Source organism: Sporobolomyces salmoneus (genome assembly GCF_050403485.1).
Source record: "Sporobolomyces salmoneus JCM6883 DNA, S_salmoneus_JCM6883_v1_ctg4, whole genome shotgun sequence".
Classification (NCBI taxonomy): domain Eukaryota; kingdom Fungi; phylum Basidiomycota; class Microbotryomycetes; order Sporidiobolales; family Sporidiobolaceae; genus Sporobolomyces; species Sporobolomyces salmoneus.
The window spans coordinates 376,231-401,693 of NW_027481159.1; the positions used below are offsets into that span (position 1 = coordinate 376,231).

General features: G+C 51.4%; 10 protein-coding genes across 10 annotated transcripts; 4 read left to right on the top strand and 6 right to left on the bottom strand.

Annotated features, from left to right (window-relative positions):
- Positions 1-130: 130 nt before the first annotated feature.
- Positions 131-1,003, bottom strand: JCM6883_001607 (uncharacterized protein; the record flags this gene model as incomplete). The annotated part of the gene is made up of 1 exon (XM_076629201.1): positions 131-1,003. The coding sequence occupies one exon, from the start codon at positions 1,001-1,003 to the stop codon at positions 131-133; it is 873 nt and encodes a 290-aa protein (XP_076490848.1).
- Positions 1,004-1,345: 342 nt separating this feature from the next.
- JCM6883_001608 (uncharacterized protein) lies at positions 1,346-1,952 on the top strand (the record flags this gene model as incomplete). The annotated part of the gene is made up of 2 exons (XM_076629202.1): positions 1,346-1,459; positions 1,524-1,952. 2 exons carry the CDS (start codon positions 1,346-1,348, stop codon positions 1,950-1,952), a joined length of 543 nt encoding a protein of 180 aa, XP_076490849.1.
- A 93-nt stretch (positions 1,953-2,045) lies between these two features.
- FMP40 (Fmp40p) lies at positions 2,046-4,571 on the bottom strand (the record flags this gene model as incomplete). The annotated part of the gene is made up of 5 exons (XM_076629203.1): positions 2,046-2,870; positions 2,951-3,072; positions 3,154-3,367; positions 3,431-4,200; positions 4,283-4,571. The coding sequence occupies 5 exons, from the start codon at positions 4,569-4,571 to the stop codon at positions 2,046-2,048; spliced, it is 2,220 nt and encodes a 739-aa protein (XP_076490850.1).
- Positions 4,572-4,742: 171 nt separating this feature from the next.
- On the bottom strand, positions 4,743-6,929 carry JCM6883_001610 (uncharacterized protein; the record flags this gene model as incomplete). The annotated part of the gene is made up of 6 exons (XM_076629204.1): positions 4,743-5,100; positions 5,166-5,777; positions 5,840-5,901; positions 5,964-6,084; positions 6,143-6,776; positions 6,905-6,929. The coding sequence occupies 6 exons, from the start codon at positions 6,927-6,929 to the stop codon at positions 4,743-4,745; spliced, it is 1,812 nt and encodes a 603-aa protein (XP_076490851.1).
- A 205-nt stretch (positions 6,930-7,134) lies between these two features.
- Positions 7,135-10,490, top strand: JCM6883_001611 (uncharacterized protein; the record flags this gene model as incomplete). Its single annotated transcript, XM_076629205.1, has 6 exons — positions 7,135-7,997; positions 8,082-8,195; positions 8,279-8,547; positions 8,623-8,890; positions 8,964-9,128; positions 9,197-10,490. The coding sequence occupies 6 exons, from the start codon at positions 7,135-7,137 to the stop codon at positions 10,488-10,490; spliced, it is 2,973 nt and encodes a 990-aa protein (XP_076490852.1).
- Positions 10,491-10,657: 167 nt separating this feature from the next.
- JCM6883_001612 (uncharacterized protein) lies at positions 10,658-13,989 on the bottom strand (the record flags this gene model as incomplete). The annotated part of the gene is made up of 6 exons (XM_076629206.1): positions 10,658-12,835; positions 12,905-13,045; positions 13,116-13,262; positions 13,327-13,414; positions 13,500-13,877; positions 13,970-13,989. The coding sequence occupies 6 exons, from the start codon at positions 13,987-13,989 to the stop codon at positions 10,658-10,660; spliced, it is 2,952 nt and encodes a 983-aa protein (XP_076490853.1).
- A 305-nt stretch (positions 13,990-14,294) lies between these two features.
- JCM6883_001613 (uncharacterized protein) lies at positions 14,295-15,758 on the top strand (the record flags this gene model as incomplete). The annotated part of the gene is made up of 1 exon (XM_076629207.1): positions 14,295-15,758. One exon carries the CDS (start codon positions 14,295-14,297, stop codon positions 15,756-15,758), a length of 1,464 nt encoding a protein of 487 aa, XP_076490854.1.
- A 245-nt stretch (positions 15,759-16,003) lies between these two features.
- Positions 16,004-18,834, bottom strand: JCM6883_001614 (tetratricopeptide repeat protein; the record flags this gene model as incomplete). Its single annotated transcript, XM_076629208.1, has 3 exons — positions 16,004-17,747; positions 17,813-18,117; positions 18,187-18,834. 3 exons carry the CDS (start codon positions 18,832-18,834, stop codon positions 16,004-16,006), a joined length of 2,697 nt encoding a protein of 898 aa, XP_076490855.1.
- A 689-nt stretch (positions 18,835-19,523) lies between these two features.
- On the bottom strand, positions 19,524-21,847 carry CUB1 (Cub1p; the record flags this gene model as incomplete). Its single annotated transcript, XM_076629209.1, has 10 exons — positions 19,524-19,729; positions 19,802-19,829; positions 19,904-19,999; positions 20,083-20,121; positions 20,186-20,245; positions 20,309-20,919; positions 20,992-21,198; positions 21,259-21,352; positions 21,449-21,689; positions 21,804-21,847. 10 exons carry the CDS (start codon positions 21,845-21,847, stop codon positions 19,524-19,526), a joined length of 1,626 nt encoding a protein of 541 aa, XP_076490856.1.
- A 406-nt stretch (positions 21,848-22,253) lies between these two features.
- Positions 22,254-25,324, top strand: JCM6883_001616 (uncharacterized protein; the record flags this gene model as incomplete). Its single annotated transcript, XM_076629210.1, has 8 exons — positions 22,254-22,708; positions 22,775-23,246; positions 23,315-24,388; positions 24,472-24,556; positions 24,722-24,874; positions 24,959-25,013; positions 25,091-25,146; positions 25,230-25,324. 8 exons carry the CDS (start codon positions 22,254-22,256, stop codon positions 25,322-25,324), a joined length of 2,445 nt encoding a protein of 814 aa, XP_076490857.1.
- Positions 25,325-25,463: the final 139 nt, after the last annotated feature.

Genomic DNA, 25,463 nt, shown 5'->3' on the forward strand with positions numbered 1-25,463 from the left:
AAAAGCATCGCTCGCATTGCGACCAGTTCACTTCGGACCCGAGTAGTACACGATCGTACTCGTGGCTCTCGTAATCGTAGGAAGCGACCAGAGGATGACGAAGAAGCTTGAACTAACCCGACGCACGTTCTCACTCTCGGTTTTCAGCTCGTCCTCTAGCTCTATACGACTCCCCCATGATCTCTTCCTCTTGCTTTGCCCACCACCTCTCCAACCTCGTCCTCGTTTCCTCTTTCCCTTCCCCCTGATCCTTCCACCACTGATTCGCTTTCTCCTTCAACCGTTCGTCCAACTCCTTGTCCACAATTTCCGTACATTCCACTCCCGCCCTCTTACACAACTCGATACTCGAACTCGTACCCAACGTTTGTCGATACACGAGGCGTTTGATCCCCGCAGCGACTAGGAGAGGGAGACAAGCCGCACAAGGAGGGAACGAGACGTAGGCGGTTGAAGCTCCCGAGGCGATTCCTTTCGACGCGGCGAGACATATCGATCGAGCTTCGGCGTGTATTTCGGGGAATTGAGACGCTTTGATGAGGAAATTCGTTTGACCGGGTTTCGGTTTCGCCGCTTGTTTCCCTTTCGTGCCGGTTTTGACGGGGATTTCGACAGGGACAGTGTGCGGTTGGGGAAAATTGTTCGAATGTGCGAGGATACGGCCGGGGTAGTTTGGAAAGGCTGAAGACGCGGGGCGAGTCGGGGAAGAGGAGGGAGAGGTTGTCCTCCGTCGTTTCGTTGAGGGTTCCGCATCGTCTCTGTTCGGGGCAGGGTCGGAAGGGGGAGTTGTCGAATGATCGACGATGATACATGCCATGTTTCCCCGCTTGCTCATCGAGAGTCGAGCGTATAATAATGTGAGGACCATGTAATTTTCGTCTAGCGAAAAGGATGGGTCGAATTCGTAGTCGGAAGGGAGCACATTCGTCGAATAGCGATCAATCCGTTCTTCTAGCGTTGTAGCCGGTCCTGGTTCGGCGACAGGAGAGTTGGATTCAGACATGTTGAGCGAAAATCTGAGAAAAACAAGCGATTCTAGGTCAGCAACTCTACGAACGGTCGTACGGAGAAGTGATCAGACTCACTTGCTTTGAATCCCTACTTCCTATAGCGACTATCCGCCGAAGAAGCTCGCAGTGACCCGAGAGTAACGAGATGAGAACTAAGGTATGGCGAGGGTGCGAAGCGCGGATCCTCCAAATCTGCTCGATCAATCAGGTGAATCTTGGATCCTCTGCTGTTTTCGGAGCCGATATCAGAACGGCGCTTGTGAATAGTCGAAGCGAAAGAAGTTCCTTCATCTTTCTTCCTCTCCTACCTGCCTCCTTCGACATCCCGACGACGAATGAACGGCATCAGGAGACGAGAAGATAGTGACGAAGAAGGGGATACGAGCTACAGTGACGCGACCGTCCAGCGAATGAGGGTCTCTGCTGGAACGAGCGAGCTATCTCATTACGTTCGTCCTCCTCCTGCTCTCTCCCCTCGAGAGTGGAAACCGCTTACGTCTAGTACATTATCAGGACATCTACGCGCTACCGAGCTTCATCCCTCCATCACCCCTCCTCCATAATCCCTCCGCTCATTTTCAATCCTGTTCCCTCTTCGTCGTTAATCGAGCTGCCGGTCTCTCCGGTCTCGGCGTACGGATAGGTCTCACTTCCGATCCATCCTCTCCTCAATCACTCCAAGTCGTAACGGATCCAGGGTTCAGTTTATTGAGGGAACAAGGATACGACGCACAAAAAGCGGTTTTGTTGGGTTGGGTCGAGGAGGAACGGTTAGCAGATTTGGAAGGGTTCGTCAAGAGTTGTGAAGTACCGATAGTGAGGAATCCGCCGACGGGAGGTGAAGCGTTAGAATGGATCTTGAACGTAGGGAGGAAACTCGAATGGGAGGGAATCCTCGCGAATGCAGACATTCTCTTGAGCGACGTTCTGCAGAGACGATAGATAGATAGACAACATCTGTGTACATTGAGTTTCATATGGTTCTGTTGTAGTCGGTACAAAAATATACGAAGAGCTGAGCTCATTCCCTCCTTTTTAACTAGAACAAGAACATTGGAAACCCAAGAGATCCTTCGGTCCTACTCCTGCTAATCTCCTCCTCTCGGTCTCTTCCTCTGTCGGACAAGCTTCCAAAGCCTCTGCCCCAATCTCGGTTTCTCCATACGCTTCGAAAGGATTTTGCGCCATCTCCAAAACTCGGTTCAACTGCTCGAGTCCCGCTGCTTCTCCTTCCATTCCTAACTTCTTGATCGTCTCTTCGAGTACCCACTGTCGGAGAGTAAAGCGGGGGTTGTAGGAGTTCATGCGGGAGCGTCGAGTCGAGGCGACTTCAGTTCCCTCGTTTGATAGTCGGGATTCATAAGTCTTGAAGAAGCTAGTCCAATCGGATCGATCGTTCGTCGAGACGTCGTTTTTCGGTGCGGGCGAAGTCGACTCAGAGTTGAGGAGAGCGTCGAGGAAAGAAGGGAAAGAGGAAGATTCGACCGAAGTGAACTGAGAGAGTAGGCGGAAAGAGTTGGTGAAATCGAGTTCGTTCCTCTCCATCAGATCCAACAAATTCGAGAACAGTTGGAAATCTCCATCCTCTTCCGCCGTGAATCCCAGCTTCAACCTCATCAACCTCGAATACTCCTTTTTGAAATGTCCGACGAATTCTTCCTTGATTTGTTCGACTTGTTGCTTGCCGACTTTCGAGTACTCTTCGATATTGACTTCTTCGGAATCTTCGTCGCCGGTCCAACCTTGAGAGGCTTCGACGTAACCGGTTCCGTCGGCAGTTTTCGCTAATTCGACTTCTTTCCCGATCAGCGGGGCGAGGGCCGCTCCGAGTTTATCGATAGCGAAGACTCCCATTGTGGGCTATGGAAGAACAAGCACAGAAGTCAGCTCGACGCGTTAAGCGGAAAACCGAAGGTCAAAACCGAATGTGGGAGACTAACCTGTTTGTTATAAGCGTAACGACCGAGATCGTCCGAATGATTACAGATATGACCCGAATCGAACACGTCCATGAAGGCGTAGGGACCAAAATCGATTGTTGTTCCGTTCAACGCAAAGTTATCTGTCATTGTCGAAATGAATCAGAACCTTTCGGTGCGCTCAACTTGTTCGTCTTGTCAGCGAAGAAAGAAGAGAAACGTACCAGTATTCATCACACCATGACAAAATCCATAAGCCTGCCATCCCGCGATCATGAGCGCTGTTCTCCTCGAGACCTCCCTCACGACGTTGAAAGCCATACTTCGATTCGCTGGGTCGGCTGTAGAATCATCGAATCCGAACACGTGTCGACCGGTGTACGAAGAGAGCTTGCGTAAAGTCTCCCATTCTTGTCGGTAGAAAGGAAGTTCAAAGCTCTGTCGTCGAGAAGAAGAATCAGAATGGCGACAAGAGCGAGGAAAGAGAGATGGGAGACTCACGCCGATTCGAAGCCAGCTTCCAGACACTCGCGTCACGATCGCAGCATTCTCGAGGCGTTCCCGGAGGACATGAACCGCCGGAAGGTGAACGAGGGCGAGAGCTCTCGAGGTCGGTACTCTCAGAGCGGCGAGTGCTTCTGCCCCGAGGTATTCCCGTACTGAACTCCTGAGTACAGCGAGACCGTCTGCGAACCGAGAGTACGGGGTCCTTCCAGCTCCTTTGAGTTGAAGTTCGAGCGAGTGGAATCCGGTCGCGCTGGCGACTTCCTCCGTCGGTGGTGTCGATAAAATCGAAATAGCACGTCCATCTCCGAGTTGTCCCGCAAAGTTCCCGAACTGCCATCCCGCGTAAGCCTGACTCCAAGGTGCGAACCCGGTGACTCCATTTCCCTCCGTGTCCGATTTCCCTTCCTTTCCTTTCCTAGCGAGGACAGTTTTTCCCGAGACGACATCGATGAATTGCTGTCGTACTTTCTGTTGCTCCTCGGTTCCGTCCTCCTTGCCCACATCGAGCTGAGGCAACCATTCCTCGAGAAGTTTCTTCGATACCGACAGCAATCTCGCCTGTGGGAAAGTCGATGCTTCCCTTTTGTCGCAGGTGTAAGCCGTAGGTACTCCCGTCGAGTCGGAATCGGGAAGCGCAACGTCGTGAACGGGTTTCGAGGGGTCGATCTCGAATTGAGAAAGTTTTCGTTCGATATCGCTCGGTTTCCTAGGCCCTGTGGGCTCGACTCCCGGTTCATCGAGGTCGTACGGGAACTGAAGAGGGACTGTCACACAGTGCGAACGAGATCAAACATGAGCTATGTACGAAGGAGCAAGGCGAAGCTTGAACAGAGAAGAGAGACTCACGAGGAGAAGTATAAGTAAAAGTTCCTCCCATCTGAACCTGCCTACTCTTTCTGAGCATACTCGGAGGTACAGGATCTCCAACCTTGAGTGCTACAGGGCCTGATTCTCCGAGGTCTTGAGGAGGATCATACGAAGAGAGTTGGAAGAGGGAATCGGGAGTTGGGAACAGAGGGTCAGGCGGGAGATGATAGATCGGTGCTGAGGGTGAGATTGGGAGTGATAAGAGAGTCGATTTGCCTGGTTTCGTCGAGGAAGGAGGAGTGGGAGATGTTGTGGAGGTTGACATCATCATTCGAGAGCGGGAAGAGCGGAACCCTCTAGAGATGGTCGTTGATAGTCGCAAAGCCACGATCAAAGTCGATGCAGGGAGAAGCACGAAGTGAGAAGTGAAGAAACGAAACGAGAGGCGAAAGATGGGGAAAATGAGGTTATTCGTTAACGTTACAGGTATGAGGTAAGCTCAAGCGAGATCTCCGAAATAATAACATTCTAACAAGACTACAGCACTAGCGACCGTCTGAAGGATGAGCAGAACGGGGAGGTTGAACGCGGCAAAAGATCTTTGCGAAACCTTGATTCCTTTTTGTCGCAAAATCGTCGTCCACAACAAGCCCGCTAGCGAGGCCGAAATCGTCCAGCTGAACGCACCCAAATTTGACGAAAGTGCGAGGGAGTAGATCGCCCCACGGAGGATGAGCGGATCGGCGACGACGTGAGGAGCTTGGGTGAAAGAGGGCGAACGAAGAATTTCGACGAAGAGGATTGTCGCTCCGATGTTTGTTCCGACAAGAGGACACAAGACGAAAGCGACAAAGTATCTATTCCACGTCGCGGGGAGACACCGTCAGAAGGAGCTGCATGAGAGAGCGGAGTTTAAACTCACCCGACGAAGAAAACTGTCGCAGCTGGATTGACGCAGATCTTTGCGAGCCAACCAGCGAATACTCCCGTCCACCCGAGAGTTGTAAGACCGCGACTCAACACGAATACTCCTCCAGCGAAAAGAAGTAGCGAAAGAGGAAGTCGAGAGATCGTCGAAGTCGTCGTCGGGAACCTTTTGCACGTCTTGCTGACCAAGTACGGAAGCGACATTCTCCTACTCGGTGTTACTCGAGGAGTCTGTACAGGTCGAGTAGGTACCTCCATTTCGATCTCCTCCGTCTTGAGCACTTTAGGTTTCTTCCTCTCGCTCCAGATGTCTCGGAAGAGAGCGATGAGTCCAGCTGGCATCGTTACCATCCAAACTTCGACGTGACCTCCTTTGACGAAACTCGTTCCTACGAGAGTGGCGAGCGTTACGAGGAGTAAAGTCGTGTGGAAGATCGCTCCGTCTTTGTCGAGTAAGGCTGTGCGAGGATCGATGTCGGGAGGTAAAAGCTGCGATGGGATGTAACGGGGTTTTGAAGCGGCGCCGGAAGAGGAAGCTTTGTCGCGTGATGTTGACGGTGTGCGAAGAGTGAATAGGGCGAGGAGGAGAGGGAAGGCGACGATTGCGCTGGAAGGGAAGATAAGGTGTCAGCCGATAACCGAAGTTTGACGTTCATTGGCAGAGCGCACGCGATCACAGTTGGCAAGATCGTATAAGCGGTGAAGCCAGTCAGGAAGTTCAACTCCCATGCCTGTTAAGAAGACGGATCATTAGCAAAGAATGCGAACGGGACCGAGCGAGAACTCGACTCACTCCGGCGATCAAGATATTTGTAGGATTACTCGACACTAGGGCGGCACTAGCGATGTTGGCCGCGATGAATTGACTCATTGTCCAGGCTCGAGGTTCCGTAATTCCGGTTGTTTTCGTGAAACTGCCGTATGGGTCAGCTCGATCGAAGAAGTCCAGTCTGTGGGAGCCGCAAGACTTACTATGATAAAAAAGCAGTTCCAGATAAGACGATCGGATCGTTCCCGACGAGTAGACCGAAGAAGAACCAAAACCCGTACAACACGGTCCACAATTTGAGTCCATTCGCCATCTTGTCTGCCCCCGGAGGACTATTTTTGGGTGTCTTCGCCGTTTTTTGAGAGATCAAGAACGCTAGAGCTCGTAGTGCACCGGTTGAATCGAGCGCGGTCGAAATGTAGGCGAGGGAAATGAATAAAACTAAAACGTCGTAAGGTCTCGCGCCTCCTTCTCCGACTATACCGGCTCGAACTACAGATCCATCGATCGTCGTCGTGATCAAGAGTACGATACATCCGAGGATAGGCGCAGTGCGGAGATCGAGCGGGAGATGGAGAGGTCGATCATAGAATTCGGTTTGAGTCGATTCTGGCGAAGATTGGGATAACGAGAGACCGATCTTGGATTCGGAATGAGCCGGAGGGGAAGGTCGTATTGTCGAGGATGTCGAAGCGGGAGTAGGAGATTCAGGAACCTGAGGAGGAGATGGGACGGTTTGAGGAAGATCGAGAAGTCGAAGCCAAACTGCCGCTTTCAAGATTGGTCGACTGATGACTTTCGGTATGGGTACTTTGAATCCGTGTAAGATCAACCCCACTGCTCAAGCGATTCAAATGAGGAGTGCGTCAGCGAAATAGAGCGGAACGGAAAGTGCCGAAGGAGAGTTGAAGGATAGAAACTTGAAGACTTGCTCACGACGATATAGACCCCCAGACCGAACCCACTGAATCCATTCAGTCCGGCGACCATTTTGAGGCTTTCTATGTGGTCGAAGAGGTGGAAAGAGATGAAAGAACGTTTCTCGCGCAGAAATCACTTTTCATCTCTTCGTCATCCGCTCTTCGGAGCGCTCGAACTCGTCCTGTCCTACCCTGAACTAACTACATCCGATCTACGACGCGTCAATACCCGAACTCGACCAAGCTCTGTCGCAATTCCTCTTCATCAATAAACGATGTATCGAGCGGGCATGACGACGAGACCAGGCAGTACTGCAGCCGCACAAGCCCAGTACAAACGACCTGCAATAGCCCAACCAACCTCGATTAGCGTTCCCGCAGAAGGTGGACGATCGCGACACGACCGTGTCAATCCGAATCAGCAACGCTCGAATTCGCGTCCAGGATACGGCAGAGGGAACAACGAGAGCTACGGAAGTGGCAGTGGGTACGGGAATCAAAACGGATACAATCAGAGGTCGAATTCGAGTTCTTGGAGAAACGCAGGTTGCGACGGGTTTGATGCGGCCAGCGGCAGAGGGACGGGGGATTTCGGGACAGGACGAGGATATCGAGACGATGATCACGATCCTCTCGAGCATTCGGGGATGACTCGGGAGGAACAGGAATTGATTCAGCAACGGTATCGGGAAAGTACCGAGAGTCACAAGAATCAATTGAAGTTGCAGAAGCAGAAGGAGGAGGAGGAACGCAAAGCGAAAGAAGAGGCGAAGCGACAGCGAGACGAGGAGGAGAAAGCGAGGGATGAAGAACGCTTTAAACGCGAACAGCGACGGAACCAGGAAGAATTTCGTATGAAGAAGCAACAATCGAGCTCGTCCCTGGGTCCGACTCCATCCTCTTCTGCATCTATCAAAGCGGCTCGTAAAGTGACGGATCAATACAACGACAAACCTCCACCAGATCTCTCGTCGACGAACTCGAAAGTCGCGGCGTTACTCTCGAAATTCGACGACGACGAGTTGAAGGTTGTTACTATACCTGCAACGAAGAAGGACAAAGGGAAGGAGAAAGAGAGGGACGAATTGAGAGGTGGAGGAGGAAAAGGGAAAGAACGAGCGAAAGAAGGTGTCGAAAGGTTCGTTTTCGATTCGTCTCTCACCGTCGTGCTTTCCGCGAGACTCTTTTTCTCTGATCAAGCTCGCTCTCTCCCGTCTCGCAGGGCCGACTCGAAGGATAAGAAGAAGGCGAGTAAACTGGGAAAGTTGAAAAAGAAAAACGGCTTTGAATCGTCTCCTTCACCGGAGAAGAGCAAGAGCCCAAGCAAGAAGAAGAGGTAAGCTTATCTGAAGATGAGACTCTTGAGGGCAGATTGTGACTGGATCGCTGACGTTCCGCCTTCTTTCACCTTGGACTCAGCTCTCAAAACAAAGCACCAATCAAATCCATCGCCGACCTCTTCGCCCTTGAAAGAGAAGCTGAAGACCTCGACGCCGAGATCGACGCTGCTGAAGCGAGAGCTCGAAAGGAGAACTCGCCTGAGGAGGAAAATAGCGATGTCGAAATCGTCGATCCCTCGAAATCCGAAGAGGAGGAGGAGGAGACGCTCGACAGAGATGAACTCGATTGGAGGCAAGGTTTGAACGGGTCTGGCAGGGAGGAGACACCCGGCTTACTATTGTTACAACGTTCGTCCATCACCTTTTTTCCTTGCTTCGATCCTTTCCCGTTCTCTGCACTGACGTTTTACCGTTACTCCGCAGACGAAGAACTCGACGCATCTATGCTCTGTCCCTTCTGCGACCAACCTCTACCCGCCGAACCTTCCGACCGCCTCGTCTCGCTCAAACGGTATCTCCTCGAACGACCTCACCTCGAATCTCGACATTCGGTCCGTAACCCGAAAGCCAAGTACCTACCGATCGTCGAGATTGCAAGTTTCTGTCAACTGCACAAGGTCGAGAGGACGGTCATTCCGGAAGGGAGAAAGAATGGATATCCGATGAAAATCGATTGGAAAGCTTTACCTGAGTACGTCTGGGCCTCTCCTTCTCGTACACTCTTTCTTACTGTTACTGACTATACGTTTCCACGACACCGATAGACGTATCGAGACCGAAATCGCGCCTCACCTTTCCCAGATCATTCTTGGAGAAACCCCTAGCCGTTTCCTCGATCGAGCGAAACAAGATTGGGAAAGGAACAATGGATACAAACGTACGAACGTCACTGCCGAATGGGACTCGTTTCATCTTGAAGAACCTGGATAGTACGTCGCTCATTTCGTTCACCGTTCGACCCGCCCTAACGCTTACGGAACTCTTTGCAATCTGTTAGCTACGGGCCCCGCGGTTTCGAGTGTATCCACTCGACACTTCGACAGCTTTTCACGGCCGACAATCCTCTCCTGACCGAATCCCACATCGCCCCCTTCTCGTCCGATTTCTACCTCCGTCGAATCCTCGTTCCCGAAACCGCTCTCGAACTGATCCGACTCGACCTCGACCTCGAACGAGACGAAGAAGGACTCGAACGCGCTGGACAAGTGCTGGAACAATCACGAGCGTTCGGGAAAGCGGCGCATGCGATCGTTGAGGATGTCGAGAAGGAGCGAAAGAAGGCGATAGAAGACGAGCGTGCGAAGAAGGAAGAAGTCGAACGGAAGCGACAAGAAAAAGTGCGACGAGAACGGGAAGAGAGGGAAGAAGCTGAACGGCTCGAGAGGGAGGAGGAAGAGAGACGGATCGCGGCGGAAACTCCTCGATTTCGACAACCTAAAGCGCTCGCGAATCTCAAGGCGACTACGACGGGTCCATCTCCTTCAATCACTATTCCTTCGTCATCGGCAAGCTCCGCTGGACCATCGAAGAAACGCCCCAGTTCTCCCGACCTGAACGAACTCGACGCCGTCGAACCCAAGTCGAAGAAGAAAGTCTCTCCACCCCTCGCGAGTTCTATCACTTCTCAGCCTGGAATCGCTGCGTTTATGAAGAGACAAGGGATCAATGAAACCGATCTCGACAAGGAAGTCGCGAAGAAGCCCAAATCGGCGTCGTCTTCATCAAAGGGTAAAGGCAAAGAACCTCTCGTCCTCGATTCCTCAAGCGATGAAGAAGATGTCGTCGTCACGGTCAGTTCGCAGAAGAAGAAGAAGCGTCGAGCCTCTTCACCTGAAAAACCTTCTCGTCGACAAACTTCCCCCGATTCTTCGAAGAAACGTCGAGCTTCTTCTCCGATCAACGCCTCTCCTCAAAAGAAGAGCAAGAAGAAGGACAAGGACAAGGACAAGAAACGATCCCCTTCTCCGATCAAGGATCAAACGAACGTTTCGAGCGCGAGAAACGCACTCGCCCAAGCTCTCGCGGATGATTCCGATCTCGAATCGGACGTCGAAACGAACTTCAAGGCGAAGAATCAAGCGGCCGAAGAGAAGAAGCGGAAGAGGAAACAAGAGTTGGCGAACGAGAAACGGAAACGAACGATCGCGGAGAAAAAGAGGGAGGACGAGATCGAGAAGGAGAAGGAGAAAGAGGCGAATCGGAGGAAGAAGAAGAACGGTAAAGGAAAGGAGAAGGAGGTGAAGAAGCTCAAGAGACCTCGGCTCGATGCAGATTCGAGTGATAGTGATTGATCAAGCAGTCTGATTTTAGACGTTCTGCCCCTCTCTGTTTTCGTCACTTGTTGTCTTCTTATGCAAAGTGCACTTGATCAAAGAAGCAGGACAGCTCAAAGTGATTCATAGTTGCGAGAGAAGATTACAACAAACGCGCACAGAAAAAGAGAAAATCGAAAGACAGCTCACATAGCTTGAGCGATCAACGACAAACAATGGGATTCAAGATCCTGCCAACCTGCCCCAACCCTCGCGAGTACCTTCTTCTCTCCCTTCCTCGCTCTCGGTCCCACTCGATCAACGAGTTTAAGCATGACTGCCGCCGCCCTCCTCTGATAATCTTCGATCGGGGAAAGACTGAATGAATACCTCGCACTGAACAACTCAACTGATCCAGCTTGAGCACGAGTCAAATGAGGATCGACTCGAGCGACGTGAAGCGCGAGAGGAAGGGAATTGACGATTTCTCCAACGGCGAGGTCGAGGGGATCGTGAGGGTTCGAAGAGTACGCTAGAGCGGTCGATTCTCCATTCGGGAGAGGAGAGAATGCACCGGATCGACCGCCGTAGCCGAGGGAAGAAGGAGGTCGTGACGAAGAGGAAGAAGGGTTTGCTCGAGGAGTCGAGGAGTTCGAAGGGAGACGAGGGACGGGAGGAGGTCGAGGAGCTCGAACGTTCGCGAGTCGTTTCGCGTGAGCCATGAGACTTGGTTCGGGAGTGTGACCTCGATACGAGAAGGAAGAATTCGCGGAAGGGGAGGGAGAAACGGCTCGAGGAGGACTGAGGTTTCCGTTGAGAGTCGAAGTCGTCGGGAGAAGGGAAGCGGAGGAAGATCGAGGCATCGTGAACGATGAGGGACCGGCTGATCTACTGAGGGAGTAGCGATTCGATGGAGCAGGAGGTGGGCGAGAACGATTCGTTGAGGTCGTCGAAGGAGAAGAAGCCATTCTTTGCATTATGCTCGTGTTTCCAGGTCCTTCGTAACTCGAGTATGGTGTCGTGCTCCGAGGTCGAATGACGGACGAAGGTCGAGGGATTCGACTCGGAGTCGAAGGACGTTCTCTCACCGCCGAGGAAGCGTCCGAGAACGCCGGAGAAACAGGTCGATTCCCACCGTTGTAAGATCTCGACATGGAAGAGTTCATCGACATCCGAGAAGATGATCTCAATCCCATCGACGAGTTGCGTCCGCTTCGATTCGCGAGTGGTGTTCCTCCTCCTCCTCCTCCCGGTGCGAGTGAAGGTCTTCCTTTCCCGAGAGCTATTTGAGTCAGAACCTCTCTTTCTTCCTCCGTCGTTTTCTTCGTCGAAGGATTCCACCTAGGTCGATCCGCGAGGGAGGCTGCTGGAGTAGGCATCGGCGAAATCGCTCTTCGGGGGATCGGTTTCCCTGAAGCTGAGGCTCCAGTACTCGCCGCGAGTGCCGAGGTACTTCGACGGTGACTGAGGGGCGGTCGACTCTGAGGAGTCTGAGGAAGAGGGGGAGGAGGGGTAGAGCACGCATTGACGGAACGTTTGCTGCTTTTCGGAGGTCGAGGTGGCGTCGCTTTCGATCCGGTACTCTTGACTGACGGCGAGGTCGAAGTTCCACTCGTCGAAGGTAGCATGGCGGAAGAAGCAGGAGGGGAAGAAGAAGCGGAAGAAGGTCCGAGAGAAGATTGTCGCCAGAATCGATCAGGTCGAGTCGGAGTTGAATTTGGACTGATCTTGTTCGCGAGTCGACGAAGTGAAGAAATCTTTCCTGATCCTCCGTTGGCGGGAGACTCTCTCGGTGGAGTGAGAGTGTTGCCGAATTCGGCTGAAGTCTTTGATTTCTCCGAGTTGTCCTTCATCTCGTCGGGTCCAGCTGCCTCTCTCAAGATGTCCTCGACTCCCCTCATCTCCGCCTCGATCCGAGTGATCCTCTCCTGTAACTCCTTCCACCTCGTTCTCATCTCGGCGTACCGTCTCAAGACTTCTCCATTCTTCGTCGTTCGATCTTCGATCCCTTTCCCCAACATCCTCAATACCCGATCACACGCCGGCGAGTAATACTTGACTTTTGCATGTAGACTTCGATGTAGGGCGACGAACGAGGAGAGGAGAGGTTGAATATCATTCGGATGAAGTTGAGGAGGAACCGACGAAGAAAGGGACGAAACGCTACTCGCGCTCGTGCTCGTCGGGAACGTTCGATTCGAAGGCGAGAAGTAGTCGGAACTGCTCGAAGAGTTTGATTTCCCTTTCCGTCGATTGACGTCCCATACGAATTGGTGAGATTGGTTGAGGATTTTTTCGAGAGATCTCATCATGTCTTCGGCTTGTTTGATGACCGAGTTGAAGACGAGGAGGTATTTGTCTTCTTTCAGTTCATCCCCGAGCATCTGTGATTGCGGAAAGGCTGATAGACTCAGTCTTTCGATTTGGAGTCTCGACGAATTCCCCCGACTCACCTCGGCATCCTTTTGAACAGAATCCCATTCTTCGAGAGTCGTCTTCCATTTCTCCCTCAAGAAGTAGATCTCGTTCGGTTCATCCTTTGACGCTGGACCTTCAACGAGAGGTTTCACTTGTTTCTCGATTTCGACGAGTTCCTGCGAAAATGCAATTCCCGACTCTGAACGGGTCAGTCGTGACGACAAGGTCGAGAGAAGGAGCTCGTACCTTTCTGACATCTTCCAACCTCGCATCGAGTCTCATCAACGCTTTATCCATCTCGCTAACCGCATTGTTCGAGTCCTCATTCCCGTTCTTTGACGTCTCGTTCGAAGTCGTCGGCTTTGAACTGGTCGAGCTCGTATGTCGTAGTTCCTGTAGTCAGGTGGCTTGACGTGAGCCTAGTATCAGGATGAAGGGGAGAGGAGACATGACGAACTTGAATCTCGAAAATCAACGTCGAAACTTCTTCGATCGACATGGAGAGTTCCGTCAAGCTCGACGAGATTGCCAACATTGTTAATTCACTGTGGAAAGATGGAAGACGACACCCCTCTTCTCGTCAGCACGATAGCTGCACGGAGGAAAGAGTGTCATCCGTCGAAAACTCACTCGAAAGAAGTCGCATGTCTGAGCCCTTTCATCTGATCTCCCCGTCCTGAATCTCCTCTATGTCCCGTTTCTGACAATCCAAACGCCGTACTCGCCCCGTTTCCCCTCGTCGTCGCAAAGTTCAATGACCCCTCTAAACCTCCTCCATTCATTCCCCCTGTCCTACTCTTGACCGGCGAGTCTCCGTCACGTAGCGATAGACCTCCTAGTGCCGAAGCGAGGAACGCAGAAGTTGGGGATTCCGAAACCGTGACCGTCGAAGGAGGAGGGGAACGAGGTGAATTCGAGTAATCAGCAGGGAGTTTCGAAGGCGTGAAGGGGGGAGTTTTGAGTGGTGCGGCGGAGATCGAGGAGGGGGAGGTCGAAGTAGAGGATGGACTGTACAGTCAGGATGACGCGCGTTAACGTCAGAAGAGAAGGGAAGGGAGGGCTTGATCAAAGGGGGAATGGAAGGATGTAGGAAGACGTACGATTGCCTAGTCCAAGACATACCCACTCAGGTCTTGTTGATTCCGTATTGTGTCGAGCAAGCTAGCGATGAAGGTTGTCACGAGAGGAGGGTTCGCGAGCGAGGGAAATGTTGACTGAAGTTCTTGGTCTTCCTCCCTCTCGCCAGCGCTCGCCTTCGTACTCGTCGAAGACAATCTTCCAGAACGTGGAACGTGAGACGAAGTCTGCAGTACCGGAATTCGAAAATTTCGCTATCCGACCCTTTCAAAGCTGGGTTCCTCTCTCCCCGCCGGCCCTCGACCATGGCGCTTGCGCTCTCTCCCTTTTGCTACACGATCGTCGACCATGGCCGAGGCTTCTAGCTCTCAAGCCGCTGTACCCCCGAACGGTGCTCGACCAGAACCTTCCACCCTCATCGCTTCCCTCACTAGGTTCCATGGCCGCTCGTCAGAGCTCTTGGATCACTACTTCAGCAATCAAAACGGTACAGCCATCGTTCAATCGGTCGGACGTCTCATCCGTACGTTCGAAGACCAACAGTATCGACTGCAGTTCGCGGCTGCCGATATCGTCCTATATTGCTACCGGGAGGGAAACAACATCACCTCAACTCCTTCGACTCGATCCAGCTGGCGTACTGCCCAAGCAGATATGCTCAAGCTCCTCGGCAGACTCTCCGGGACTGGCGTGTTTTCGTTGAACGCCGCGCGAAACCTCCTCCGCCATCGCGACGAAATCCTCCTCAATCTCCGAATTTCCTCTCTCGACGATCTCGACTTGGGTCGCATTCAACCTACGATGTCCATAGCGCTTCTCAGTTCTCTCGCAAAGGCTTCGAGGGGATCGAGTAAGGAGGAATTCGCGGCAATTATCTCGAGCTGCAACTCCGCTTGGAAAAAGGAGAGCAAGAAGAAACAAAAGGACGGATGGGGTACCAAGATACTGGACGAAGTCCTTCGTGCCTTGAGTACCGTCCAATCGGGCGAACGCTCTCGTGCTCGCGGTCAACTTCCTCGACAAATCGAAAACTTATCGACCTCTTCCATTTCGGTTGCCGACACAGAACGAGGTTCGAAGGAAAACGGACCGGAGGAGGAAGAAGAAGAAGAGCAAGAAGAAGAAGAACAGGACGAACAGGAGGAGGAGGAACAGGAAGAGCGACAGTCGCGCGATTCACAGAAGAACCCACGCAAACGAAAACAATCTCGCCCCTCGTCGCAGCCTCGTACTAAGAAAGTCGCGCCTCCTGTCCCCGCCGCCGCCGTCGCTCAGTCTCGCAAGAGGTCAACCGAAGATCGACAAACCCGAGCTTCACGTCGCGCGGAGAAGAATGACGAACCCCTCCCATCTCCTTCCCTCTTTCAACCCTCTGCTCCGGCTTCCGATCAAACGAACGGAACACCTCCTTCGCCTACTCACCCCTCTCAAACGCTCAAGTCTGTATCTCCCGATCTCGAGCGCTCACCCTCTCCGTCTTCCCCGAACCCACCGCGCAACGCCGATGCGAAAGTGATCGAACCGGTTCCGTCTCCGCCGCAAATCATTTCCGATGAGGCTCAAACCCCGCGCGAGGTTACCGGGGCTAGGTCGGAACGGGTTCGATCGAAGCACACAGAGAAGGAGAAGGACGATTTGATCCAAAAGCTTCAACGAGAACTTGTTGCTCAAGACGTGGACTTCCAGCGCACGAAGGAGGAGCACGCGGCCAAGGTTTCGGAGTTGGAGAGGAGTAACGAGGATCTGAAAGCGAAGTTGGACACAGCGACGGCGAAACTGAGACGAATGATGGAAGTTATCGAGGAGAATTGAGGGAGGATCCGAGCTGTAAAGTAAGTCGTTTCTCTCCTTCGATCTTCGTTTCGGACCTCGACTAACTCGGGCTCGTGCCGTGTAGCAAAGGCCTCTTATTGAAGAGCGGGGTAAGCTGTGCCGGAGGAGGCAAAACAGGAGACGAGTGTGAACTAGTACTTTTGAGACGAGATGGAAATACACAACGATACAGATGGAACATAAACATAAGGGGACGTGATGGACATCAAAGATAATTCGTAAAGCTAAGCCGCTCGAGGACCGGTGGAGCTGAGTCTCGTCGACCTCCTAACCACCGGTTCAACAACCGTTTCCGCCTGTACCTCCTTCTCCACCTTCTTGACTACCGTCTTCTTCTTCCCCTTGACTGGTGACGGGCTCGTCGCGGCTCGAATTGTCTTCCTCGGCCTGGCGGTCGGAGTCGGAGTCGATGAGGTTGATTCGTGTTTAATCTCGAAAAACGCCATAACCAAGAACGCGATTCTTCTCTTCTCCTCCCTCTTTGCGATCTCCTCTTCCTCCTCCTCCACAACCAACGTCTTCTCCTCAGAGTTGCGAGTCTTTGCCGGGGAAGAGAGAGCGTTCGATCCTCCGACTTGATTCCAGAACGCCGAGTAGGTTTCTTCCGCTCGTTCCGAATGACCTAGAGCGAGTAGAGATAGAGCATAGAGACCTTTGACGAATGAATCCTCCGGGAATCGTTCCGAACGTTTCTCGAGTTGATTCGATCGAGTTTCGAGCAACGATTTATCTCCTCCCTCCTCCGACTCCGATTTTGATTTGACGAGAGCGATAGCGTAGAGAAGTTGAAGGAGATCGTCATGAGGGTATTCAGAGAGTGCCGATTGAAGGACTTGTAACCTTTCCTCCTTCTCCCGAGGGGACACGACGAAATATAGAGATAAATGAGGATTAATCCCTCTGACGGCCTCCAACGATACCGAACACGTTTCATCGATTCTTCCTCCGTATCGACGAGTCGAGAGTACCATTCGGAAATGATGAGCGGCCGAGGAAGGGTCGAGTCGTTCGTTCGCGATGAAAGACAAGCGAGCGTGAACTTGAGGTTGATCGATTCGGAGAGAAATTGAACGGGTTAACGATTCGAGCGCGCGTTGAGTTTGACCTTGAAGGTGGAGGATTTCACCGAGGAACGCTTGAGCGGAATAGGAGCCTTCAGGGTTCAAAGAGATCGCTCGTTCGAGGTGTTTCTCGACGAGTGACGACGATCCTCCTCCTCCTGATTCGAGACGATACAGAGATTTCGCCAACCATTCGTACGCCCACCAAAGCTTCTCATCCCTCGAAATCGCCGTTTCGAAAGCTTTGACCGCACCTCGATAGTCCCTCAATCGATACTTCGTTTTCCCTAATCCTCCTCTCGGTTCCGCTCGAGTAGAATCCAATCGAATCGATCGTTCGAGTGATTTCTGTGCTTGTTCGAGTAGTTCGAGATCGTTACCGGATTGACGGGCAAGGAGGTAGTAGCAACGACCCAACCATTCTGAAGCGACCGATTTGTCGACGGGTGAACAAGCCAAGTCGAGGATTGGGGTAAAGGTCGAGATCGCGAGTTGGATACGACGAGCGATGAAGTGGGAGACGCCAATGGAGAGTCGTTCGCGAGCAGAGAGGACGGCGTCACCGTTCAACTCGAGTAGAGGGGAAGTTGCACGAATGTGAGCAGTCGACGGGTTGGAGCTTCCTCCTCCTCGTCGTAGTAAATGGATCGAAGTCGGTACGGCTGTGAGCAGAGTAAAGGCGATAGCGTAGAGCGGAAGGGTGAAAGTATCGGCGACAGGGAGAGGAGTAGCGAACGGACTGAAGACGGTGGTCGAATTGTCGGCGATGACGGGGACGAATCGAGTCGAAGGAGTCGGTTGTCGAAGAGATTGCGCGAGTGTGCGTTGACGATGAACGGAGTAGGCGAGGGCGAGGAAAAGAGAAAGGGAGAGAAGCTTCCAGCCATAGTTGCCGGAACGACGGTCGCTGTAAGCAATAACGTGGGAGCATCAGTTGAGAGCGTCGAACAGCTGATGATCAAGCCGACTTACGTTTCTTCTGCATCGATCGAACGATTTTCCTCCTCGTTCTCGTCAGAACTGATCGAGCTGTTCTCTTTGACCTGATCATCCTCCAGGACCTTCTCGATTGATTCCACCTTGATTGACTCTTGAGACTTGTCTCCGTCAAGCTCGAAAGACAGCTCCCCCTCGAAAGGTAGTGAAGCTTCAAGTTGAATCGGAGTACCCAGAACGGACGAATACGAAGAGTACCTGTCGTCCTCGGTCGAGCAGTGTCCGAACCTTGTTTGTCTCGTAGCCTGTAAGATCGAGCTCAAAGCATCGTCCGTTTCGATCTATACAGGCGATCGAACAGAAATGAGCTCGACCATTTTCGCGAAAAGAGTTTGAAAAGGAAAACGGACAACTGAAGACCCATCTCCTCTCGCCAATCTCATAGTATCCTCCAACCACCTCGTGAAATCACTTTGACTCCTCGTCACGCTCCTCTCCAATCCCTCCGCTTCTTGACTGTTCGAAACTCGCCTATGAGCTTCATAATCGAACAATTGAGATTCTTCGTGTCGAAGGAGCGATAATCCGTCGTGTTCCTCGTCCTCCTCCTCCTCTTGCTTGATGACGAGGGCCGAGGAAGGTAGACGGAAAGCTTCTGGGAATCTGAGCGAGTCGTCCTCGTCCTCTTCTTCTTCTTCGATTTTGACGCTCTTCTCCCCTCCCTCTTCGACTTCGATCCAGCTATTTCCCTGTCCGCCGCTACTCTTACTACTCTGCTTCTCCTCGTGCTCACTCTCTTGCTGTTGTGAGCGTTCCTCTCTCCCTGCGACACTCTCGATTAAACTCCTCGTAGCTTGACCTTTCACCTCCGTACTCCCCGTCGCTCCCGTTCCATCCGTCTCTGTCGTCTTCCTCGTCTCGTGAGTTCCATTCGTCGTCGTCGGAGAAAAGAAGGAAGGATCTTGACGAGGAGAAGGCGGAGAGTTGCTGAGGGCTTCGAGGAAACTACCGGTCAAGGACGAGGCTGATGAGGTCGGTGGTGGTGGTGTGTTCGGCATCCTCCCGCTTCTTCAGTGGGTGACGAAGGAGAAGGAGAAGCAGGTGATAAGGAAGTGATGGAGCAGAGAAGTGGAGGAGGGGAAAGAGATGGCTTGTTGGTACTGTAATTCGGCCGTTGGTTCTGAGACTTTTACATGGGAAAGCTAGAGTCGTACAGTAGCATCGCGTCGTGACGAGAGGAGGCGGGACGAAAAAAAAATTGTTCAGAGGCGGTGCACTTCGAGAGTTTTGAATTCGCTGCCATTGACGTTCAGCCAGTGAGGGTTCGGTGTAGAACATAGGGTCTACTGAATGGCCTGGAAGACGAAGAGATGAAGCGAGCGAGATGGAAACACGATTCTCGAACGGGTTCCCGTTGCGATAGAACGTTTCGCCGGTTTTCGCAACTCATGAGTTCGCGAAACAGAATGGATCGAGAGGTGTAAACGAAAGAGTGTTTGCGAGTAATGATACCAAACACTAAGAAGGAACAATCGCTAAGAGGTGAAGTGGAGTAAACAGAGATTCAACAGAAAAAACAGAAAAGAACGCGCACTTATTCTAGCACAAAAAGAGACTCGACCACTAACGCATTGAATCACGACACTCTCCTCATCGCCCAATCCCGACATCTCCCTGCAAGTTTCCTCCGTCCCGACTCATCCGTGCTCGGGTCGCAACCAACCTCCCCCCCGCTTCACTCTCCTCTCTATTCCTCCTCCTCGAGCAACATCATCTCGATAATCTCATGCGCCTCACTCAACAACGCGTTCAAAATCGCCTGTCCTTCGGGGATACTGCCGTCCCTTCCTTCGAATTTCCCTTCTTTCCTCAATGAATCGATTTGATAGAGCGCGAGTTGGAACGGGTAGAGATCGCGAGGTGTGAAAGGGCCGCCTTGTTTAGCGACTTCGACTGCGAGGACGATAGAAGGAGGGAGGGTTAGCGCGGAATGGGACAGAGAGAAGGGAGAAGAGGAAGACGCACTGAGACATCGTTTGATCGTGTTTAGTTTCTGTTTGAAACAGTAAAAGTTAATTTCTACTTTATTTCATCACAGGAGAATAATGTGAGGAAAGAGAAACTGACGTTGGCGATAGGCATTAATTCTTCTGAAACGGGTTCAGAAGATGCCATTAATCGGTAACACAATCCATAACATCTCCTCAACAAGTATAGTAGAACCTGTCGATCTCAAGACAACTTTTAATCTCGCGTGTCCTTCGAGATGGAAGAATAGACTCGATTGAGAGAGTTAAGAGACTGACGATTTGACCTTCGGGAACGTTGCCTTGAGAATCTCGGAACTAAGTGATGAAGACAGACGATCAGCAGAGACTAACGAGTTGTGAGGAATGAGAGAGAGGTTACCTTTCCATCTACTCTGAGCGCATCAACCCTCGACAATTCATTCTGAAAATTATACAAATCCTACTCTCCACATAATTCAGTCAGCCCCTGCCGCGAATCTCTCAACAGGTAGAAAGGACGTACCGTTTCCCTAAGAGTCCATCTATGAGTCAACACCAACCTCTCCAACTGGGCCTTGATCTCGCTCAACCGATCGTAAATCGCCTGTAAAGGTCCTCTTGCAACATCTTCTTCCCCTTCTCGAGCTTTGATATCTTGACAAATATCGAAATTGTCTTGTAACAACCCGGCTAACAACTCTTGTCCTTTCGGGGGCTCGAAATATGAGATTTCCTCCTCCTCCTCCTCGGGTTCCTCTTCCTTCTCTGCGGCGCCGAGTGACGAGGGAGGTTGGGAGGAAGTGGAAGAGGAAAGTGGAAGGGGCAAGGCGGATTGTGTCGATGTAGGTGTCGTATCAGGATCTTCTTCTTTCGTCGTTTCCTTTTCCTTCTCCTTTGTTTTTTCTTTCAGTTTCGCCGCCTGGGGACAAGGAATCACGAATTTCCCATTCGCGTTCCTCTTCTCTTCGATTCCTCTCAACTCGGTCAAGATTGGATTCAAATCTGCGATTTGAGGTCTCGGTCTCGCTGCGATTGAAGCGAGTGAACGTCGTAAGGTGATGAGTCGTTGATGGAGTGGGTAGAGTTCGGGGGATAATTGAGTCAAGGAGGTCGATAATTTCTTCACGAGTTTATCTACAACTCACTCATCAGTGACAGAAGGAGGAGATGGGAAGAAGCGAGAGGGAGAATGGGGAGAAAACGAACCACAGGCGTCCCATTTCTCAAACATCAACCTCGTCATCGCTTTATCCCGTTCCAATTCCTCCTCTACCTCTTGGGTCGTCCCTCTCCTCTCTTCCTGATCTCGATCGAGGTTCGAAGGGTCTCCTTCTCGGATGATTGATTTCAATTCCGAGAGTCGAGTTTGATAAGGTTTTAGATCGGCTTCCGTGTAGATCCCGGATTCATTTACTAGAAATGAGGAGCAGTGTCAGTGAGGAGAAGGGAGAAGAAGGAGAGTTAAGGACGTACAGTGTGTTAAGAGTCGTTTCATAGTTCCGAGCTGACAAAAAGTCGCAGGAGATTCTCGAGATTTCCCAATTCTCAAAAAGAACAAACTCAACAACTGCAGGTTCACCTCGACAATTACATCAGTGCACTCTTCTCGCTGTCCGAACAGAGAGCAGAATCACAGGTGATGCGAGGAGGGAGGTAAACTTGCCTGAAACACGTCGTTCAAAATCGTATCTACCCTATTCTCTTCCTGTTGCACACTTTCTTCCTGTTCGCCTCCTTCATCATCTCCTTGACCAGAAGAAGAAGAAGAAGTCGAAGGAGGAACTGTCCGAATCTCGTTCAAACGAGTGACTTGGGTCATCAATGAGGCGTAAATGTCTAGGACATCTTTCGCTCGGAGGTATTCGGTACGATCTTTCTTGAGTGCTGTTAAACGGTTACGAATACTGTTGAATGAGCGCAAGGGAGGTAATGGAAGAAGAGGAGGGGTCAGTCGGAAGAGAGATGATGAAATCATTCCGGAATTCAATGAGAGAAACGGGAAGGGAGATGGGACTGACTGGACTAGTGATTCGAGTACTGGTAACTCTGCTTCAGGTACCATTACTTTGATTCTGCGTGGTTGGTCTGGAGAGAGGAGGGAGGGTTTCTGGAGATTTGGAGAACTTGATGAGACTCGAGTTCGACTGATCTGGCGAGGGGTTACGTTGTAGTGTTCGCTTCTGTGAGTCGTAGTAGGGTGATACGAAGGAATCGAGTAGAAGGAGAGATGAGACCCGAGCGATTACTGCGAGGACAACTTCCGATTCGGCTCGCCTTTGTCTCTCTCCTCACTCCTGCCATTTCACTCTCCGGCTCATCGGCAGCTAACCTCTCGACTTCAGCGAAACGCTCGCCGGCACGCCTAATCCCTCTCTTCGATTTCCCCCACTTTCCCTCTTCCTCCTCCTAGCTTCCACGCGGTACTTCCCCGCTCCACTATCACCCCTCGCTCCTCAACAGCAACGACGATGGTGCTCTCTCCCGGCCCTCTCCTGACACAAACCGATATCCTCTCGCTCCCTCGTCCTTCGGCGCCCGTCGTGAATCCTCTAGGGAATCTCGCAATCTGGCCCTCTTCTACCTTTGATTTCAAAGCCTCCAAAACTTGTCGTCAATTCAATTTGATCGATCTCGAGAAAGGAACCTCGGGAGCAGCGAAGGTAGGAGGGAAAGTAGTGAAAAGGGGATTGGATAATCTCGAATGTGCTTGGTTAGATGACAAGACTATTGTTTACCTCGAACCTGCTCCGAGTACTTCTATGGACGAGGTGAAAGTGAAAGTGGAAGAGTCAAACGATGAGGAATATAAGAGTCTGAAAGCGAGTTGGAAGAAAGAGAATGAGGGAGGAATCGAGGCGACTCAAGTTTGGGCTTTTAACGTCGAGGATGGAGAAGAGTACCTATTAGGTCAATTCCCTGTACCGTACGTCGGTCACTCTGCTCCTCTCTCTCTGTTCTATCGACTCGGCTGATACTGGGTAATTCTCAGGATCTCGAACCTCCAAACTCGTCAAGTCCTCCCTTCTTCTTCTTCTTCCTCCTCAAGCCCATCCGTTCTCCTCGGGTTCTCCGCCTCTGTTTTCCCAAACTCTTCCAGCTCAATCTACACGTACCCTTCGGAGTACTCCGAGTTCTTGAAGAAACAAGGAGGAAGTGATATAAAAGTATACGATTCTACGTTCGTAAGACATTGGGACGAATGGATCCCTACGACTGGGGAGAAGACTCAGGTATTCGTTGTTAGACTCACTAAGAACCCAGAGGACTTTAAGGAGGAGAGTTCAAGTGAAAGTGAGGAAGAGGAGGAGGGGGAGGAGGAGTTTGAAAAGATTGATGAACGGGAAGGACGATGGAGTTTCGAGAGAGAACGAATTGACGTCGAGAGAGAACTGGAGGGAAAGATGGTGAAGAGGAAGGAACATCGTCCGAAAGTGTTGGGACCTATGAAAGGGACTAAACTCGTTAGTCTCATCTCACTTTCCTTTCTCTGTCCGAGCTCAAACGTTAAACGTCGAAAACGCGTGGACAGGAATGTCCTGTTGGTCCATTCGGTTCCACCTCTGATTATTCCCTCTCCCCTCTCGGTTCCCATCTCCTCATCCACTCGAAAGACCCTCAAGTTTCCCCCTCCTGGCACACCCGAACAAACCTCTACTTGTTCTCGCTCTCTCCTCGTTCTTCCCGAGATCGGGAACCTACTTTACTTTCTATCGGTACTCAAGGTGCTTCGAGTTGTCCGAGGTTCAGTCCAGATGGAGGGAAGGTGAGTTGGTTGGAGATGAGGGAAGATGGGTACGAAGCGGATCGGAATAGAGTCATGATACATGATCTTGAGAGTGGGGAAACGAAGGGAGTCACGGAGGAATGGGATTCGAGTCCTGGATCCATCGAGTGGGGGAGGGATGGGAAGAGTTTGTTGGTCACTACGGAGGAGAGAGGTCATGTAGTTGTTTACGAGTTACAATTGACGGAGAAGGGAGAAGCGAAGAGGAGGAAATTGACGAATCAAGGTGGAACGGTTTCGAGTGTTCAAGCTTTGACAAACGGGAAACTTTTACTCGGGATCAATTCTTTCACTTCCCCGAATGAACTCTACCTCCTCTCAATCTCCTCGACCTCATCTTCTGACGATCAAGACGACAACGCGAAAGGACCGACTGAAGAACCTACTCTCAAACTCGTCGCTAGTTTAACTCGAAACCTCTTATCGACGAAATCCCTCTCAAAGGGTGAAGAATTCGTTTTCCCCGGTTCGGGAGGTCAAGAAGTACATGGTTGGATCCTCTTTCCTCCCACCACCTCCTCCAAACCCATCTCGAAATGGGACGGTCTACTTCCTCTCGCGAATATCTGTCACGGAGGTCCTCAATCCTCCTGGACCTCCTCCTGGTCAACTCGTTGGAACCCACAATCTTACACCGCTCACGGATACGTAACCGTCTTGATGAATCGTACGGGTTCTACAGGGTTCGGACAAGAGTTTTGCGTCAAGATTAAAGAGGATTGGGGAGGCGCTCCGTCTAGAGATTTGGTTGCTGGGATCGAGTACGTCAAGAGAGCGTGGAAAGACAAGGTAGATCCGGAGAGAATGGCGAACCTTGGAGTGAGTTCCACGAGTTCCGTCTTTGAAGGCCGAGTTGGTCTGTGCGTCGCGGGACTGACGAGGGGTTTTGGGCGTACGAACAGGCATCATATGGTGGATTCATGACGAATTATATACAAGGTCATAACGACGCTTTCGGGTTCAAATGCCTTGTTTGCCACGATGGAGGTAAGTCTTTTCACTCTGTTCTTCCCCTTCCTGTTGGTATCCCCTCTCCTTCTACCCCCTCCACTGCGCTAGGTCAACCGCTTTCCTTTCCCTTCCCTTGCGTTCAAGCTCGAGACCGTCGAATTGAAACTAATTTTCTTCCGTTCCACCTACTCCTGTGAACAGTGTTCAATCTCGCCCAAACTTATTACTCAACCGAAGAACTATATTTCCCAACACGCGAATTCGGTGGTACTCCCTGGGAGAACCCCTCAGGATACGACAAATTCAATCCGGCGAATTTCATCAAGAATTGGAAGACTCCTCAACTCGTGATTCGTACGTCTCCATTCTCCCTTACAGCCCTCTCTTGGTCGCGAGCGATTGTCTACGGAGAGCTAAACGAGATGTTTGGACGTATAGATGGAAGTAGGGATTATCGATTAGTAGAGAGTGAAGGTTTAGGGGTATTCAATACGTGAGTTTCGAGAGCCTTCTTACGTCGCGAGACATCGAATATGTGTCCTGATCGTAAAGTTTTGTCGAAATGCACAGCTTGCAAAGGCTCGGGATCCCTTCTCGACTCCTAATCTTCCCCTCCGAGAACCATTGTAAGCATTCCCTTCGGAGCACATCTACGAGTATGGTCACGGTCATTGACGAGACAAGGTGGTCTTCGGGGTTTTGTTTACAGGGGTGTTGAAACCGCAAAACTCTTTGAAATGGCATGAAGAAGTGTTTAGGTTCATTGGGGAATTCACGAATACTTCGGAGTACAAGCTCGAGTGAACGGTGGGACGGGCAGTGAAGTCACGGAGATTAGGTTGGAGTGAGGGTTTGTGAGTGGTGACGGTATACTGTATACGTTTTCGGTTTTGAGCTTTGATTTTCGTTTCTCTAGGTTTGTCCATATTTCTGTTGCAACTTC